General features: G+C 39.1%; 1 protein-coding gene across 1 annotated transcript in view; it reads left to right on the top strand.

Annotated features, from left to right (window-relative positions):
* Window positions 1-255: 255 nt before the first annotated feature.
* The window catches only part of kitlga (kit ligand a), a 37,999-nt gene continuing 19,065 nt past the window's right edge, over window positions 256-19,189 (top strand). Inside the window, exon 1 of the mRNA XM_023276616.3 lies at window positions 256-594. Coding sequence (XP_023132384.1) covers window positions 580-594 — 15 coding nt within the window. The 5' untranslated portion in view covers window positions 256-579. The remainder of the gene's footprint in view (window positions 595-19,189) is intronic.

Raw genomic sequence — 19,189 nt, 5'->3', positions numbered from 1 at the left:
ACCACTAATGTCATTATACTATCATAGAGGAGGTCAAAGACCAAATAATCAAAACAGAACTAAGAATTCCCTAAATATCCAGTAAAAACCATCACTTAGTAGGGATTCAAATCAGTCTTGAGCAAGAGGCTCTGGACCTGTTATGTATGTGTTCTGTTTATACTGGCAGTAGTGGTTTTGTAGCGAACCTCTCCATACTGCGGCTCGTCAGAGGGCGGCTCTTTGACTGCTTTTTACGCATCATTATAAAGGCTTAGCTCCGTCCCTCTGCGCGCTGTGCCGCTCCTCCGCTGCGAGCCTCACAGCCGGAATCTATGTTGTAGATAGATGGGCTATGTGCCACGCGTCGCCAGCCTACAGGTCGCAAAGATTCAAAGTTTGATTTCACGTTTTTTGCCGTTCCGCCTCTTCTTCTTCTCCTTCTTCTTCCTCTTCTTTGGGCTTTTTTCTCCTCTGCTTGGATACAGCTGACTTACGCATTGGATATGTGCACACAAGATGATGACAACCCCTTTCCTTCCCGTAGAAGTAAAATAAAATAGGCTTTCGCACACACTGGATTTACTCCTGTCATTCCATATGAAGAAGTCAAAAGTAAGTGGCCGCGTTTTTTTTGTTCGTTGGTTTGTTTGTTTGTTTGCTCAGTTGAGGGAATAAACAGTTGACGCGGAGCAGCGGGACGCGTTCCCGTGGCTCTCGAGTAATCGGAAAGCTGTTCAGACTTTCCACAGTTTTTAATTCCTACCAGTATGAAGAATGTAGCCTACTTTTATAAGGCGACGGGGTTCGCAGTAGTACTATTTATTATGGGATACAAGTGACAGCAGCGCTTGAATAGCTGTGGTGTGGCTTCATGTGGTGACAACGTGCCAAACATGTTTTCCTCCTCAAACCCGCGGTTACTGAAGTCCTCTACGTGTTAGTGCACAGTTTGTCCATCCACGTCTCTCCTGTCTGGTACGATCCGCGTGGAGAGCAGCTCCAGAAGCCCCCGCGAACTGTTCGTGGAACGGCACCAGTCATTAAATCTGAGGACGGCTTGCGCCTTCACTGTCACTTCAGTTGTTATTCTCAAAATGACAGCATTCACTTTCATGAATGTAGCGCAGCATGACAAATTCACTTTACACGCCCTTCTCGAGTTAATTAGGCGTTAAATACATTTGTTAAAAGACAACTGAACTGTAAATTGAGCTCTAATTCGAGGAAATGCGCAGACAGTTGCTTTTATTTTTCACGACTTGCTTTGTGCGCCATAATTTATCCAGCTCACACTTTCTAAACAGGTAAATGGACATGGTGTGTGGCCATAGCGACGCTCAGCTCTCTCCGTATGTCTGTAAATATGAGGACTTCTTTGTCTGATTGTGTCTAATTACCCAAAGACAGTTTATCTGCCTTATCATCCGCCGGCACCTCTCCAGATTATTCATCAACCGGCTCTGCGGAGAGAGAAGCCGCTCGGTCTGCTTTAAGAGCGCTGCAGGGCCAGCTTAGGCTCTGTCTGCAAGCCCTGACACCATAATCTGTGGCCTATGACATGGCTGACCTAAAAATGTGCAAATTGAAGAAGAAAGACTTATTTTAAGGATATGCGTTACTATTTTTGGGAAATAGATTTCCATTTATTCATCCCTGCGTTCCACCAGAAGTTGTCATTTTTGTCAGGGCACAGTTACATGAACGGTTGGATTTTTCCTTCTACACCAGCTGGAGATCCCCTCAAAGGCAAGCAACTGTAAATAAACTGAAACCTCTTTGTAATGTCTTTTGAGTGAACACTAATTTTAATACCCTAATTAATACCCCGTCAACCTCTCAGTGCAATGTTGAAGAGATAACGCAGATTTCTTATGGTGCACACAGGAGGCTGTCTCAACTAATCTTTGGAAGGTTTAACCTGCAACTCATCCCCAGGCTGTGAAACTGAACCCTGTGCATTTCAGGTTTTGGACTAATCCTGCCTCACTCTGCTTGTGGCAACTCAAAGCCATTTTAATCACTAAATCTAATAAAACATAAAAGGACATGAAACATATTAATATGGATATAACTGGGTTTGTTGGTGTGTGTGTGCCTGTACATCAGGGAATAAAAGTCTTTGAAGTTTCCTGGAGGAAGGGTGGGCATCTCTTCCACCATTAATCATATTCTCAGCTCACTTTCCTTTATGGTTTTTTAATGAACATAAGTTGTGCCGTGTGCCTGGCTGCATCAACACAAACCTTTCATCTTTAATTTATGTCCTGATATTGCCAGCTGACGGTGCTTTCCCCTGTCACATAATCACAGAAAATAGGTGAAGGTTTCCGTTTTTTTTTTTTTTTTTTAAATACTTGAAATCCTTTGATAGTAAAATGCAAACATCTCTTTTGCTCCTCATTCATTCTTTTTCTCTTTCTGCAGTGGATTAAAGCATATAATAGCAGATTTATAGTAGACTGAGGAAGTTCTGAGCACCTAATCTAATCTAAGTGAAGCTTCCTTAGACTACTCGTAGCACATGAGGTGTGAGAGATAAAGTGTTGAACCTAACGGGACATTGAGTACCAGCAGGGAGCGCTAGTTTCCTGATGCCAGTCACCCTTTGACGCCTTGAGCGCGTGGGAGGCGAAGGGAGTCATCACATGTTGGGCCCCCTGTGTCCTTCCTGACACAAAAAGGAATTTGGCCTTATTTACTGTTAATTCAGTAGTAGTAGTTCAAGATAAACAGCCAGATAAATCGAGTGACATTCAACACATCTTCTCCTCCACTGCTTCCTCCCCAGAGACAGATCTGCCCCCCCCCACCGACACGTTCACATCCGGGGGAAGGCAGGTGAAGAGGTGCCGCAGTATTTTGGCACCGTGACGATTTAGACGCACACATGGTCTGGCCGATGGAGCTGAGCTCCGACACAGGCTGTAAATCCACAGACCGACTGCTCACATAATCCAGGCTCAGTTTGTTTCTGCTTTATTGTTGTGACCTCTGAACTGCTTAGGACCGTGGCACAACATCAGAATTCCCCCAAGCAGGAAATATTAGTATTTCTAAAGAGCCGACTAGAAGGCAACACGTGAAATGGCAGATTGCTCTGCATCATTACATTCATTATGTCACATTTTCTAGGATGCATACAGGAGGTAGGCGTCATCGCAAAGAGGGTGCTAATGTGTCAGAATTACACTCTCCAATAATCACAGCTGAACGAATCATCCATCCATCCATTATCTATACACTGCTTAATCCTCACTAGGGTCGCGGGGGGGCTGGAGTCTATCCCAGCTGACTCGGGCGAAGGCAGGGGACACCCTAGACAGGTCACCAGTCTGTCGCAGGGCTACATACAGAGACAAACAATCACTCTCACATTCACACCTACGGGCAATTTAGAATAATCAATTAACCTCAGCATATTTTTGGACTGTGGGAGGAAGCCGGAGTACCCGGAGAAAACCCACGCATGCACAGGGAGAACATGCAAACTACATGCAGAAAGATCCCGGGAAAGCCGGGACGCGAACCAGGGATCTTCTCGCTGCAAGGCGAAAGTGCTAACCACTACACCACTGTGCAGCCCCTGAACGAATCAGTTAAGGTAATAATGAGGCTATATTAACAGCAGGAAAGGAATATTAAATTGGATCCAGCATGGTGGGCTGGAGGAGTTTTGTGGCTGTTAAAACAAATACTTAGTTCTTCTAAAGTGGATGTGATGACTACAAAACCACATTGAAATGTTGTTCAATCTACACTGCATACTCCTGGTTAATCATTTGTGTGAACACCAGTTTCAAGAGGTGTTTAATTACACCCTACTGGAGGAAGTACACAGCCAGTATATTTCCCCAGTATGCGGGCCGTCGCTAACGTTCTTTTGTTGTCAACAGACACATAAACAGCTCAAATCGGTGATGAATGTTGGTTTGTCTGTGCATATCAAGTAGAACTTAAGACTCATGATTTAATCACGCTTGACTGCACATCTTTCCGCAAATCGTTTCCTTTGTGTGAAATGCGATCCATCACTGCCACATTATTTCAGCCTAAGGAAACCAAACCTAACTGCTTCTGTATATTTCCAAATTCCCCTCTTGTGGTATAGTTTTCTAATGATTGCAACATTAAATTGATTTCTTTGCTAATATTCCACACACATTTATCTGTGAAGCCTTTTAAAGCTCTGTTATTTTAGGATTAGTTCTGTGTTTTTTTTGGTTTTTTTTTGTTGGTGTTGTTTTTTACAGGCAGGATTAATGATCAGTATATTGTTCTGTGCACCTTGCAATGATTGACCCACCTGACCCCAACTCATGTGAAGTTGAAATGGTTCATTGGCCTTCAAAGTTAGATAGTGTTGGTAAAACTGAAAGTAATTTGGTTTGGCTATACAGTTTGTTTCCTATGCCTTCTGGGAAAGGTTTAAATAATTGACTGAATGTAAATTAGTATTGTTACATATTAGAATAATGTTGAGGTGAAAGTCCAGAATCACATACGCTACCGTTCAAAAGTTTGGGGTCACCCAGACAATTTCATGTTTTCCATGAAAACCCACACTTTTATTCATGTGCTAACAATTAATGTAATCATCAGTTAGCCTTTCAACATGACTAGTTAACACATTAGAACACAGGAGTGATGGCTGCTGGAAATGTTCCTCTGTACCCCTATGTAGATATTCCATTAAAAATCAGCTGTTTCCAGCTAGAATAGTCATTTACCACATTAACAATGTCTAGACTGTATTACTGATTAATTTGATGTGATAAAAAAGTTTTTCTTTAAAAAATAAGGATATTTTTAAAGTGACCCCAAACTTTTAAACAGTAGTGTAAATATTGTATATCTTCCAAATCCATTTATAATTACTTCTCATCAACAAGAATCCGAAAAAAAAAAAGTTTAGATCTCTGATGAACATAAGAAAAATATCCAACGGCAGTATTTTAGAGTGCAAAGCCTGCATAGTTCAACATCATTATGGAAAAGTGAATTAAAGAGGATGCTTGGTTTAAACTGCTTACCTCATTTGAACTATTCAGCTCTAAACAGGAGGAATTTATAACTTCCCAGAAGCTGAGGTTTGCATGGGGATGCCACACACTAGCCACACTTGAAAGGGACATTTGAAAAGTACGCACTGTAAAAGTGATTTTCAATGCCTGAGTGAGGTGTGAAGAAACAGAATTTGTCAGAGATGTTAAAAAAGTGCAGTCGATAAACCGAACCGCTTCACTAGATTCTCTGGTGATGCAGCACAGTTTCGTTTTGTCAAAGAAATACAGCAAATATTAGATCATACAGTCTAAAAAAACTCATGTTTACCCAACGTGTTTTGTATGAAGCTCTGCAGCTTTGTGCACTCATGGTCTTTGTGTGGGGAAAAGGGGGTTGGAAAGCACACAGAATCTATGAGAGCAACACTACAAACATAGTTTGAATTACAGGATTTTCTCCTGTCACAGAACCCAGGCCTCGTGTCTCAGCTTTTGATGTTTTGTTTCTGCAGCAACAAGATGTTTAGGGTGATGTCCCCAATCCAGACAAGGGCCCGTCTATGCACCAGTCTAACCTTTTCCCTGCCTTACAGGAGGCATATGTTGCAAGAGTGCCTGCATGGAATTCCTGCCGTTGATTTCTGTGATGTTTGGAATATAAAACCACACACAGCTTCACTTGGAGTCATCTTCTAAGACGGTCAGATGACTTGAAGTCTGTTTGTCTTTGTACAAGAGAGGGGAAGAGTTTTCATAACGTACTCATAAAGCCAGCCAGGAAAGCACACTTGTGGAACTTTGAGAGCTTAAAAACAATGTTTATAGAACTCAGAGCCATTAACCAGTACATGCTGAAGTCTGTCAGTTGGGAATCCCTGCAGGCGTTTTCAAACTGACGTGCAAGCTTCAAATGACTGGTTGGATCGGTTCAACAATTTATCAGACCTGGGTTCGGTCTTGTCTTTGTACAAAAGCCACTGTGACTCGCTGTCATGTGAATGCAAAAATTAGCAGAAATCACTATCACATGGATGTGGTACACGACCTGAGCCAAGCTAATAGGTCTGTAGTTTGGCAGAAACTTTGAGCCAGAAGCCACAGTGATAAATTTGTCCAAGCATTTAGTAGCACTTAACATAGCAAATGTTCATTTTCTCTCCTCTGAAGTCTGAAAATGTGCCTCCAGTTGCTCCTTATTGGCTGTTTAATCTGGTCTATTGGCTGTCTACAGATTCTAAGTGTAGAATCTGATGCCTCTTTAATTTTTCACGAGAGAACAATTTAAACTGCTTGTAACTTTATGTAGTAAATACCGAATAAGGAAGACAGTTCTGTGTCCAGCGCTTTCTGATTGTACTGTTTTCTGTAAGCATGACAAACAAACAGCACTGAAAATGAAGTGAAGAAAAAAAGAGCACTAAACATTTGCTGGCTGCAGCCAAACATGATTTTCTAGTTTCCATGTCATTGCAAATGAATTATCTTTGGGTTTTGGAGGGTTGGTCGCTGTGGGATTTGAGAATGTGCAGTGCACATTTAATACTATATTCTGACATTTTATTGAGGAAACTAGAGAATAAATTTCTTGTAAAAGATTATTAAAAGATCAAGGATTGCTGCTGCTCTGGCCAACACAAAGTCTGTAATTTCAAGTTGAAATATTGACTTGTTCCGCACAGTAGCTCTGGAGGACAAATTGAAAAAAAATGCAGCGATTTAGAAAACACTATGCTTTTCCAGCTTTCATTTGATGAAAGCAGTCTCTAATAGAACACTATCTATATCTGCAGAGCAATCTGTTAGAGACCGCCTTTGTTTAAATTGGATCCACTCACTGACTGTGGAGACTGTTCAGGAGGCGCACTGAATGTTTGTTTAAATATTCTCCTTTGTCGTGTCCTGAAGTGGCACAAAACACTAGATAAAATGTCTTCTTGTGGTTTTCGCTTTGGCCAAGAGATGCATGTGAATAATATGAACCAGCTCTAAACCCAAACTTGTGTTTCAGAACAAATGGCTTTGTTTTTTTCCACCTCTCAGTCTCTTTTCACCATTCTTTGTGAATATTTTGGAGACATCAAAGCACATTTTGGGGTGAGGATTGGTTGCTCAGCTTTGGGCCTGGAGAATTCTGAGAATAAACTCAAATTTGTGGCAGTCAGGCAATGTCTGTTCTCAGCTGGCATTTGGTGGATATAAGGCTTTGCAGAGTAGCCGCATCATTTCACTTTTGTTGACGATTACTAGAAATGATGAAGCAGTAGGAATTTAAACTCTCCTGCAGTCAATTTGGCCTATAATTAACAATTTGGATATAATGAAATGAAGAGCAGAGACTGAACCAATCTGATGCTAACATCCGGTAAGAGGCTTCATCATATTAACTTCAAACAGGACTTTGTTTGTTTAGTTTCATCTGCTGTGTAAAACCAGGCTTGATATGGTTTGTCTTCTATGCAGCAGTAGTCTGCTGTCACACAATGAGTGCAGACACAACATCTGTAAGCATCTGAAGCAGATTGGGACAGGATTTATGGACCAATCCATATTTTCTGCAAGCTATGTTTTATGCAGTTGGCTCACTAACCATGCTGTGGTTGTGCATACGTGTGTGTTCAGGCACCTTTAAAGGTCTTTGGGGTTAGGCTGTCGTCCTGAACTCCCATATTCAACAGAAGCTCGACATTCCTTACACAAGAAGGACCTCTGGGTGTTTTTAAAAGAGCAAAGTCATGTGAATATTGTGAATGTGAATATTCTCCACCATTGAGTAAGTTAATAGTCTCCACCACTGAGCAGCCCGAGTGCACATCTGACTCAGACCAGGCGCTGGAGGGCATTTAGATGGGTCTGCTTTGTCCCGTGTTTGTGGATCTACTAGCTTGACAATTACAGTTTCCACATGATCAGTTTGCCCTCGAGTTAGGATGAGAAACCACAAAGGACAATTGATATGGAAGTTAGAAACGGTATCAGCCATCTGCGATCTTTAAGAAACATGAAAGAAGTTCATGTGTATCAAAGCCGCAGTGTTTTAAACTTGAGATATTGTGAGATAAATTGCTCTTTGTGGTTTTAGAGGCTGTCACTTTCAAATGTTGTCAGTTTTGGCATGACTGGTCTTATGGATTTGATGTTATTTCCTTAACCCTTTAAGCCCAAGGCAATCTTTAGGAATTTCCAACTGAAAAAATATCCCCCAATTCAGTCGGTAACAGTTCCACAATTGTAGGGCCAAAATGGCTAAGCTTGGACTCTATGGTCAAGAGACACTTGAAAGAATTTTGAAATATAATAAGCTGCCTTGTTCTTATCACCAGGCTAGAGTGAAAGTTGAAAAACTGCTGCAAAAACTGACATTTTCACTTTCATCCAATTACAACTGAAAATTATAGAGTTACAAATAACATCCTTATAGAGTTGTTGAACATCTTCGAGAACAGATCCATCAGCAGCAAGATTTGATGCAGCAGTACTGAAGTAAAACATTGCTACTTTGATAATATTTGGTTAAAAGGCTGGCACATTGGTGTTAAACCTCCCATTTTAAAACAGCAGGGGCTCTAGTTTCCTGAAAAAAGTCTACGGTGGGTTTTGGTCTCATTAGACGTTTGAAAAGGCTTTGTTTGTTTCCTCTTTGTATCTGCAACATATACTGAGTTACAAAAATGACAATATAAATTATTTTCAAGTTGTCCTAAATGACAGAAAACCATAAATGTGTTATCCACAGTTCTGTGTGGCATTCCGCTTGTTCTTGCTGACCTTTTAGTGGATCTCAGCCCACATAGTGCTGGTCTTGGTCTGTTAGCTGCTGGTAGCTGGTTAGAAATAATAAGTAAGTAAGTAAAGTTTATTTATATAGCACCTTTCACAGATACGAAATCACAAAATGCTGTACGCCGATCATAAAAAAAGGAAAAATAACATCCTTATCGCAATGACACTGGAGTTGATGAACATCTTCGAGAACAGATCCATCAGCACCAAGATTTGATGTAGCAGTACTGAAGTAAAACAATGCTACGTTTGTTTTAGTCCCATTACTACTGGATAGCCTCTTCAGAAATCTTTTGCTCACTTTCTGCTTCTTATAAGTCAGAATTTTAACCTTGATGCAAACATTAAGGGTTAAAAATGTTTAAGTGAGCAGCACATTAGTTCCCTTTCTTTCCTTTGCCCTTATCTCAGTCATGGTTGAATTCATTACCAAAGGAGGAGAAAGATCAAAAAAAAAAAAGATGAAGTTGTGATCAAAGAAGGCGGCATAATAGAGAAATTGAATTTGAATAATTGGTCCATAATGACATAGTTATCACCAGAATGGCAGTCATTACTGCCCGCCATCATGCACATGTGAAAATAAACCACAAGTCAAAACTTAGCTGCTTTTTTTGTTTGTTTGTTTAACAGTTTAATGATTCAGGTGGAAAACAAGGCTGGAATGTGGCTGAGCTGTGGGTGAGACTTGTGAAGATATAAACTTGGCAGGACATACAGAAGAGACTCTTAAGTATAGTTGCACAACTCAACTTTCTTCCTTGTTGCTCAAGCCAAATGCCCCTCCTAGAAGTGCTTATTAGCTGGATCCGTCCTACCAGCTGTTTGTTGACACAGTAAGTGATGCGGCTATATCAAGGAGATCATAAAATGGCGCTTTTGCTCTCCAAGGAAAACAACACAGAGCATACTATCATCAAATTCATTTCATGGCAAACCTCCCTCTGACCCTTTATTCAATTTGGTTCTCAGTAGCTCAGACTGAGTGAGCGTAGATTCCCTGCTGGAACCCAGTGGGACAGTGTGACTGTAATCAGAGCATTTGTAGTTCAGGTCCAAATGTTCTTTACAGAAACAGACATTTCTTTAGGTAAATTATGGCTGGGTTCAGGGTTTTACATTTGTTTTCAGACCTACTGCATGTCCATCCTGGATATATAAAAACCCGGCAACTTTGAGAGAAAAAACGGCAAAACAAAACCAGAAGTATTTTCCACGCATTAGGTTGATAGGCTTAGTAAGGGCCATAATTCTTCAATCAAATACCTGCACAAGCTAGACAAGTCTCAGAGACCGTAATCTGATTCATCAACAAATGTCTGGAAGGATTCATCAAGAAGTGATGTAACAAGATCTCATTAAGCCAACTGACTCCACAGAGCACCTTTGGACTGCTTTTTCCTCTCAGACTCCAGTGTTCCTTTAGCCCTATTATTGTTTGTGTTTTCATCAATAAAACCTCTAATTCTCTCCAGACTACTCACTCTTTGATAATATTTGGTTAAAAGGCTGGCTCATTGGGGTTAAACCTTCCGTTTTAAAACAGCAGGGGCTCAAGTTTCCTGAAAAAGTCTTCGGTGGGTTTTGGTCTCATTAGACGCTTGAAAAGGCTTTGTTTGTTTCCTCTTTGTATCTGCAACGTATACTGAGTCACAAAAACGACAAAAATAAATTATTTTCACATTGTCCTAAATGAGACAGAAAACCATAAATGTGTTATCTACAGTTCTGTGTGGCATTCCGCTTGTTCTTGCTGACCTTTTAGTGGATCTCAGCCCACATAGTGCTGGTCTTGGTCTGTTAGCTGCTGGTAGCTGGTTAGAAATAATAAGTAAGTAAGTAAAGTTTATTTATATAGCACCTTTCACAGATACAAAATCACAAAATGCTTTACGGCAATAATAAAAAAAAAAGGATAAAAACAAACTATAAAGATAAAGGTAACAAATTGTTAAAACAGGGAAACAGCAGCTAAAATACAGTGCATCAGAAACAATAAATAAAATAAAGCAGTTACAGATGAACCAAAAGCCTGTTGGAATAAAAGTGTTTTCAGCTGCCTCATAAAAGCTTCACATGAGTCAACCAATAAGTTGGTAACCCTTTTCTTCAGAGCTGTACAGTGTTGCTGGGGAGTCAGAGATGCTTGCAGGGGTCAACTTTGCGTGAGAGGTCCTTCTCATAGCTATTAATTATTTGCCTTTCAAACAAACACAACTTTCTCATGAGACATAATTATGAGAATGAAGATGAAGATTTTTTTTTCTTGTTTATGAGGAAAAGGCACCATAAGTGATTTTTTTTCATATACACAACCATTCAAAAGTTTGGGGTCACTTTCAAATGGTGCAAAAAAGTAAAGTTGCTTTAAAATATAATTCATATGTTTGTGACTATAAAACCTGTATGGCATGGCATAAAGTTATACATAAAAACACTACCATTGAAAAGTTTGGGGTCACTTAGAAATGTCATTTTGAAATAAAAGCTTTTTTTTTCAATGAAGATAACATGGAATTAATCAGAAATACAGTCTAGACATTGTTAATGTGGTAAATGACTATTGTAGCTGCAAACGGCTGATTTTTAATGGAATGTCTACATTGCTGTCACCCAGACAATTTCATGTTTTCCATGAAAATGCTCACTTTTATTCATGTGCTAACATGGGTTTTCTAATCTCAGCTAGTCACCAATAGCTAACACAATACACCATTAGAACACAGGAGTGATGGTTGCTGGAAATGGTCCTCTGAACCCTATGTAGATATTCCATTAAAAAGCAGTCGTTTTCAGCTAGAATAGTCATTTACCACATTATCAACATCTAGACTGTATTCCTGATTAATTTAATGTTATCTTCATTGAAAAAAAGTATTTTCTTTCAAAAATAAGGACATTTCTAAGTGACCCCAAACTTTTGAATGGTAGTGTTTTTATGTATAAATTCATGCCATGCCATACAGGTTTTATAGTCACAAACACACGAATGACATTTTAAAGTAACGTTACTTTTTTGTACCTGATACTGTCTGAAATGGGATTAAACTGGGTTTAAAACTGGCAATGCAAGGTTTGCATGAGAATTTCTCCGAAACAATACTACACACTGGAAATCAAATAAATTCATCAAAGGGCAATTCCACATCTCTATCCATTTGTTCCAATAATAGTTGAAGCCAAGCTAGCAATTTGTTGACAGGTGCTCTTAAAACATTCCCAAATGAGCTATTTCTGCCTGAAATTTTATCAGCCTATTAAGTGGTTACCATACCAAATGTGAAAAATAACGAATACCATGTGTTGTCCATCCCAAAGTAAGGGATGTCTGAAACTCTTTCAGAGCATGCTTGTATCGATGAAAGTCACATAAATAGACAATATTACGCCATCTGATAAAACCAATAAAATTCTACCATCTGCTTTGATTCTTTGGATGACATTTTTAAGTTTGACAGTATAAAACCTCCTTTTGAGAAAATCAGGAATTTGGCAAACCTTTAACGTTCCAATGTTATTAGTAGTCTTCAAAAAAATACAACCGACTTGTCCTTAAAGTTATGCAGCTAGTTCTGAAGTTACATAACTTTCATAGTGCACACCATATTTATATTCCTCTTACAGACAAGAGAGATAAAAATTCCTTTCATTTTTTAAAATCTTCAGTAAAACATTCATTTAATGTTTGCCCTTCAAGTATTTAATATTTAGCATGGACGTACCAATGGAATCTGACTAGATCCACAATAAAACAGTTTCTTCATCAATGTCAATATGAATTGTTTCTGATATAGGTTAAGTGTGTTCATGCACAGATGGCTGTCAACACAAGTTTTACAATCACAGCAATCTTTGTTGCATAATAATGTCTTATCGTAATGAGTGACAAGTAGTGACATAACTATTATCCCTAAATCAGTGGATAACATACCAGCCAGATCCAAAAAAAGATGAATTTACTTTATCAATGCCTTTTTAAATTCACACCGTCTGCTTTGAGATTCTGTCATACAGTCCACTGAGTTCGTTGCAGTGAGGTAGCTGTTATTTAAGTTCATTAAAGGGAACAATGGTACCAACTCAGTACTCAGTTTCCAGAGTTTAGGATGTATGTGATGTATGTAAGAGAGTAAAGCATCTTCAGTACATTTGAGCTGCTCCCTAAATGTTGCTGCTTCAAAACATCACTTGAAGATCCCCCATTTGATTCAGACTCTTTGAGATGAGCATTTGTTTATTCAGGTGACAACATGCACTGTGCTTGTGGTTAACTACAGAAAGAAACTCAAATCTGAGACAGAATTATACAGTAGGTCCTCGGTTTACGAAGTCCACGACCAACAGCGTTTCGTGGTTACGTCGCCATCTCCCATAAATTTATTAAGAAAGTCGCATTCCATTATTCCAGCGTACGGCATTTGCAACTTTAAAACAAATTTTGCGTGTAAACTAGTTGGCAAGCGGAGCAGACAAATATGTCGTCACACGGCACTATATGAGGAAGACGGCTTTGTTTACATTTGCCAGTTGTATGCCACTTTGGATTGTGCTACATTCGCTTTCTTTTATTTGTGTTGTTTTTCTGGAAAAGTTTTGCCCTTCATTATGGCTCCCAGGCATAAGTCAGACTCATGTGATGGCAGTGCTTCGAAGAAAAGGAAAGCCATCTCCATGGAAGTGACATTAGATATAATAAAATGGTAATTATGTATGCGAGTTCCGACTTACGGCGAAAACTGCGTTACGTTCCACTGTAGGAACAGAATTCCGACGTAAGTCGAGGACCTGCTGTGCTGTTGTTGTGGGCAGAACCTTCCTCTTTACGAAGCTGGCCTTTTTGGTATCCACTGTGTGACACAGGTGCAGTTTTGAGGGACGTGAGCAACAGCAGAGTTTGAGAAGTAATGGGGGTGTTCCAATACAAATAACTGTGTAATATGCTACAAGGGCTATAGTGTGTCCCAGTTTACCTGTTACATTTTGCTTTCCTGGCATTTTGACCCACAGTCCTTTGCACAGCAAGCAATACATCACATACTATATATTACAGTGTATAAACAAGCTCTAACCACAGACAGTGCACAGACAGCATCTTTCACACTATAGACTACAATGGATATATGGACAATGTGGTCAAAACACAACATTATGACAAAGCAACACTACATAAGTAGCTACAGAGAACCTACTCTACCTGCTCTACCAGCCTGTAGATGCAGCCACTGTCAGCTGCTTGCTGACAGGGGTGATTGAGTTACTGTAAACAGACATATCCAGAGAAGCCTAAGTTTCAGTGTAACAGCTGCTCAGATGTCACGTACTGTGTTCACTGCCCTTAAAGGAAGGAACTTCCCGATGGCCTCTCTGTATCCCTCCATCACTACAAAGTTAATCTAAACAATGACAATGCCCTGAAGTTATATCATAGGGTTTTATTTGTTTACTTGTATTCATTTAAGTGAAAAACTGAGCTAAAGGAGCTTCTTTTAAATGGAAAAATGTGTAGCCTGGCTCTTTATTATACCACATGACAGCCCAATACTATATTTTGGCTTAATATTTCAGCAGAAAAAAGGAAAAGGAACAAATGGATATAGTAACCTGCTGTACGAATGCACTCCTGTTTACTAGCAGCAGTCAAATTGAACAGAAAGAAATTTTTCTTCCAAATCCAGGTAAACAATGGTTGTCATCCCAAGCTATGCATTGGTTGTAATGCTGACAGTCTGTCTGTTGGGAAGGCAATTTTTGCTGTTTGAGACTTCAGACAGTCAATCTGACAGGTTCTGACAGACTACTTATATTTCAGGATGTTTTTCTAATCCACAGTAATCACCGGGTTCATCCGGAGATAATACACTGTAATAAGTGTACAACTGTGCCAAGAACTTCCCCAGACTTGTAAGACAAGTGCCCCTCAGTTTGCTTCTATATGACTCAATGTAATTGCCTGCTCTCTATTACCTTAGTTTATCTAGTTAATATTCGCAGCTGTAAGTGCATCTCAGCAGACAGAAGCAGATACAAATTGAATGTTCCTAGATGCTAATTTGATTTACACATGAAGTAAGTGAGCTCAAGTCGCTTGGAAATCTAGTGCGCACAGTCTTTTTTTCTTTTTTTTTTGGTTAGCCTTTGTTATTTTATCCTCTTTGTTCTACAGTTGAATCATTTGAAGATTTGGTTTTATAACTAATGTAATGGATTGGGCGATTACTGCACTTTTGTTACCATTACAGCATGACTCATTCCAGGCAAAACACAAAAATCTCTAAACATATTTTGATAAGAACCACAACGCTAACTATAATGTTATCTCGATGGGGAAAAACGCCTCCAGAATATTGAGGCCTCTCTTTTGTGCAATTTATTCATTGAAATGTTAAATATTGACACGTGAATCTGACTAAGGTACTTCCTGATGAGCTGAGAGCAGCTGGCAATTCTTTACCACATGACGTGGGAGAAAAACATTAAAAACACCTCTAAAACTAAATCAAAGGCGCAAAAACTCTGACTATAGCATTCATTTGAAACCCCTCGATTAAACTGTCTGGATCGACTTTAGAACATCTGGACAGCAACAGCAGCCTGGTATTTTCTCTGCGTAGCCTTTCTCATCTGCTCTGCTTTAATCCTCATTATGAAACATGGGAACTCGTGGCAAAATTCAACACAGTGATGTAGGCACAAGCTTAGGATGAAATATCCATCTCCCTTACAAAACAGGCTGCATGTTGCTACGGTGGACAAATGTCAGGCAAGCTCCTGTGTTCCGCTTTTATGAGATTATGTGGATAAGGGGGCCACAAGACCAGCGATCTGGAGAGCCTGTTCAGCTAATGATGCCTCAGGTTCAAAGTGGTGGAAAATGAGACGGTGTAATCATCGTCAGCATCACTATGACGATGAGGATGAGCAGGCCTGTGGCAGGCCTCGAAAGCTGCAACGCACCTGACAACGACAGACAAGAGGGCTTTAGTTTGGAGGGCTGTCTGACTCCTTAACTCGTTTGTTCTGATTTCAGTTATTTCTGCTGCTGTACCAGTGAAAGTGGATGATTTCCCTCATTTCCGACACAGTGTCAACAGCAGAGTCTGCAGCTGAGAGAAATGGGGGCCATTTTCAGTATGGGAAACAAAGTCATTCCCTGTCAGTGCAGCGGTCTTCAGTCTCATGAGGTCACACAGAGAACATTAGGAAAACGCTGAAGTGGGTGAATTGAAGTCATAGCGCTTTTCTCACTGAAGCCTTGTTTATTGATGTGTTTGGCCCGATCTGTGTGTCCATAGACATTTTTGGAACAAGATCTGTTTGTTTTTGCATGGGTAGTATTTAACCAAGACGTTTCCCATCTATTTTACTGTTGCAATAAGACAGCTCATGATAAGATAAGGTTGATCAAAGCATGTTGTATATGCTGTGAGCTGCATCACAACATTATGATAACATAAGTGGTGATATTTTTATAAGAATGTGTCCACATTCACATACTGTGAGAACAAATCAAAGTCAAACATTCTCCTCGTATACTATATTTTTTGAAGATTTAGAGTCGGAGATTACATTTCGGTAACTGTAACTTATTTTAGTAAAACCAAACTTAACTTGCTGCACCTTTAAAAAAAATGTAAGCCTACTTTTATCAAAGTGTATCAAATGTAGATATTCTATTAAAAATCAACCATTTCCAGCTAGCTAGAATAGTTATTTACTATATTAACAATGTCCAGACTGTATTTCTGATTATTATCTTCATCAAAAAAAGCTTTTCTTTCGAAATTAAAGACTTTTCTAAGTGACCCCAAACTTGTCAATAGTAGTGTATATCCTAATGTAATTTAACTTGTAATATCAACAATTTAAAAACAATAACTTGGAACAACTCTTGCAGACAGATTTTCCTTTGATATCAACTGAGGGTTACATAAAAAAAAGCATGTTACATATAGTGTGCTTTTGCAAGGGAGTCATTCCTGCATAGGCAAGTAATAAAAGTAAGTGGTCAGAAAGAATGGCTATTGGGCTTGCAATGATTTGCCACAAAGAAAAAAAAACTATGAAATTAATGAGATATCTGGTCCTTGCCAACCATGTGTGACTAATAGTCTCAGTCTGTCCACATTTATAAAAGTTATCTGGCTCTGTCACTGTTTGTGGTATGGCAAGTTTGATTAAAGACGCATTTTAACAATCAGAACCATCCGAAAAGACCCATAAAAGATATTTTCACACCTAAACTATTTTAAAAGGCCAATAAATGAAAGCTTGCCGCACAGTGTCCAGGCAAATGCTCACAAGTCCTAAAAATGTTATATTCACCGCATCAATCAGGATCAGGAAAATGGCCACATACTGAAGCTCACTGCAGCTAATCAGAAGACACTAACATACAGTGTGTCCCGTAATTCGATTAAGCATTCACTAGTGCCACTGAAATCTGGGTTTAACCAGGCATTTGCACTAGATGATTGTTTATATGCAAGACTGTAGTGAAGGTTTCTGCATAAATGGAAGGAGTTTGTGACATAATGCACTTCATTGGTCTTTTCCTGTTGCCAGCAATTTTTAGATGTGGAAAGTAACACAGCTTTGTTCTTGTTGACAGGTTGCAAGTGAATGATTAATACATTAACTTATACTGAAAACCCTCACAGCTCACGGTGCAGATTTACTGTGTACTTCCTTGAAATGGTCAAGTATAATCCAGTGACACATAGGCATTAGATTAGAAAATGTCCAAATCTTTTTTTTTTTCTATGAAACAATGAGCATTAATCTCCATGACTAAATCTGTACTCTGCTCCTTCACAGTAATCATTCCCAGCTCACTCCCTTTTTTCCTTGGTTTCCACTGGTATTCATTGCAGTCATACTCTCTCTAGGGTTTGCTTCAGTTTCAGTCACCTTTATCCCCAAATGTCAAGTGAAGTAACTGTTATTTATATATCACATTTAAAACAACGCACGCAGAGCTAAAGCACTTTGCAATAGAGACATAATATGTCAATCAGCAGCATTGTGAAAAGTAACTAAGCTGCAGATGTAATCACAGAACTACACTTTAGTGCTGCAGATGACAGCACAGGAGAATGAGAACATAGTGCTTTACATGACGGGGGAAAGTTTCACAAAATCCATCAGCAGCAATCTGTACAGATCAACACTGTGAGCCAAAGTTTTGCAAGGAAGTGCTGAGTCAGCAGATGTACACTACCTTTCAAAAGTTTGGGGTCACTTAGAAATGTGCTTATTTTTGAAAGAAAATTTTTTTTTCAACAAAGACAATGTTAAATTAATCAGAAATACAGTCTAGACATGGTTAATGTGGTAAATGACTATTCTAGCTGGAAAGGACTGATTTTTAATGGAATATCTCCATAGGGGTACAGAGGAACATTTCCAGCAACCATCACTCCTGTGTTCTAATGCTACATTGTGTTAGCTAATGATGTTGAAAGGCTAATTGATGATTAGAAAACCCTTGTGCAATTATGTTAGCACATGAATAAAAGTGAGAATTTTCATGGAAAACATGAAATTGCATAGGTGACCCGAAACTTTTGCATGGTACTGTATATGTGCAATTTACACAACGTGCTTGGCAGTAGACATAGCAAACCATGTGAAAATCAGTCTTTTTTGTAGCGAGCCAATGGTCACAAAGGCCATCAGTCAGTGTGACAAAACAAGAATGCAGGCGAAATCTGAAAACCAGAAAGGGGCAAAAGTTCAAGAAAATCAGGAATACCTTAAGGAATACACAAAGAGGAGGAACAGCTGAAATGCTTGACTTTCAATCTTTCAAAGTGAGTTTCAAAATGAGTGGTGGCGAAGCCAAGCTATATGTATATATATATATATATATATATATATATATATATATATATATATATATATATATATATATACACTGAGAGGCCTGATTGGATAATGAGACATGAGTGATGGAAAAAAAAATAGCGGGAAAGAACACAAAGGCACAAAGAAAATAAAACAGCAACAAATGAAATAAGAGATTCTTTACATAAAAGAAGAAATAACTAAATTCAGTTTGAATGGGATTTTGCGTTACGGTTTTGGCTCTAATTTCATCTGTCAACACTATAAAAACATCAGGACTGATTTCCCAAATCCTTGTGGACAGATCCGTCTTGAAGCAAGGAGACCAGTAATTATGTTCGGATTGTGAGGTAGATCTGGAAATCGAGCTATTAGACAATAATTTTTAAGTATCGGAAATCACAGTCATTGCTGACATTGTAAATAAGACAAAATGTTACATTCCGTGATGTTGTGATGTAGAAAAACTTTACAAAATTCCCCATTTGTACTCCCACAAAAAGGGTCTTCATAATTAATTTTTTTACCCTTTTATAAACTCATATATCATAAAATATTACGGCCTTGGAGAGGAAAAACCT

Source organism: Amphiprion ocellaris, chromosome 3 (genome assembly GCF_022539595.1).
Source record: "Amphiprion ocellaris isolate individual 3 ecotype Okinawa chromosome 3, ASM2253959v1, whole genome shotgun sequence".
Taxonomy (NCBI): Eukaryota; Metazoa; Chordata; class Actinopteri; family Pomacentridae; genus Amphiprion; species Amphiprion ocellaris.
Note: the sequence above shows the minus strand (reverse complement) of the source record. Positions and strands in the feature narration are given on the sequence as shown.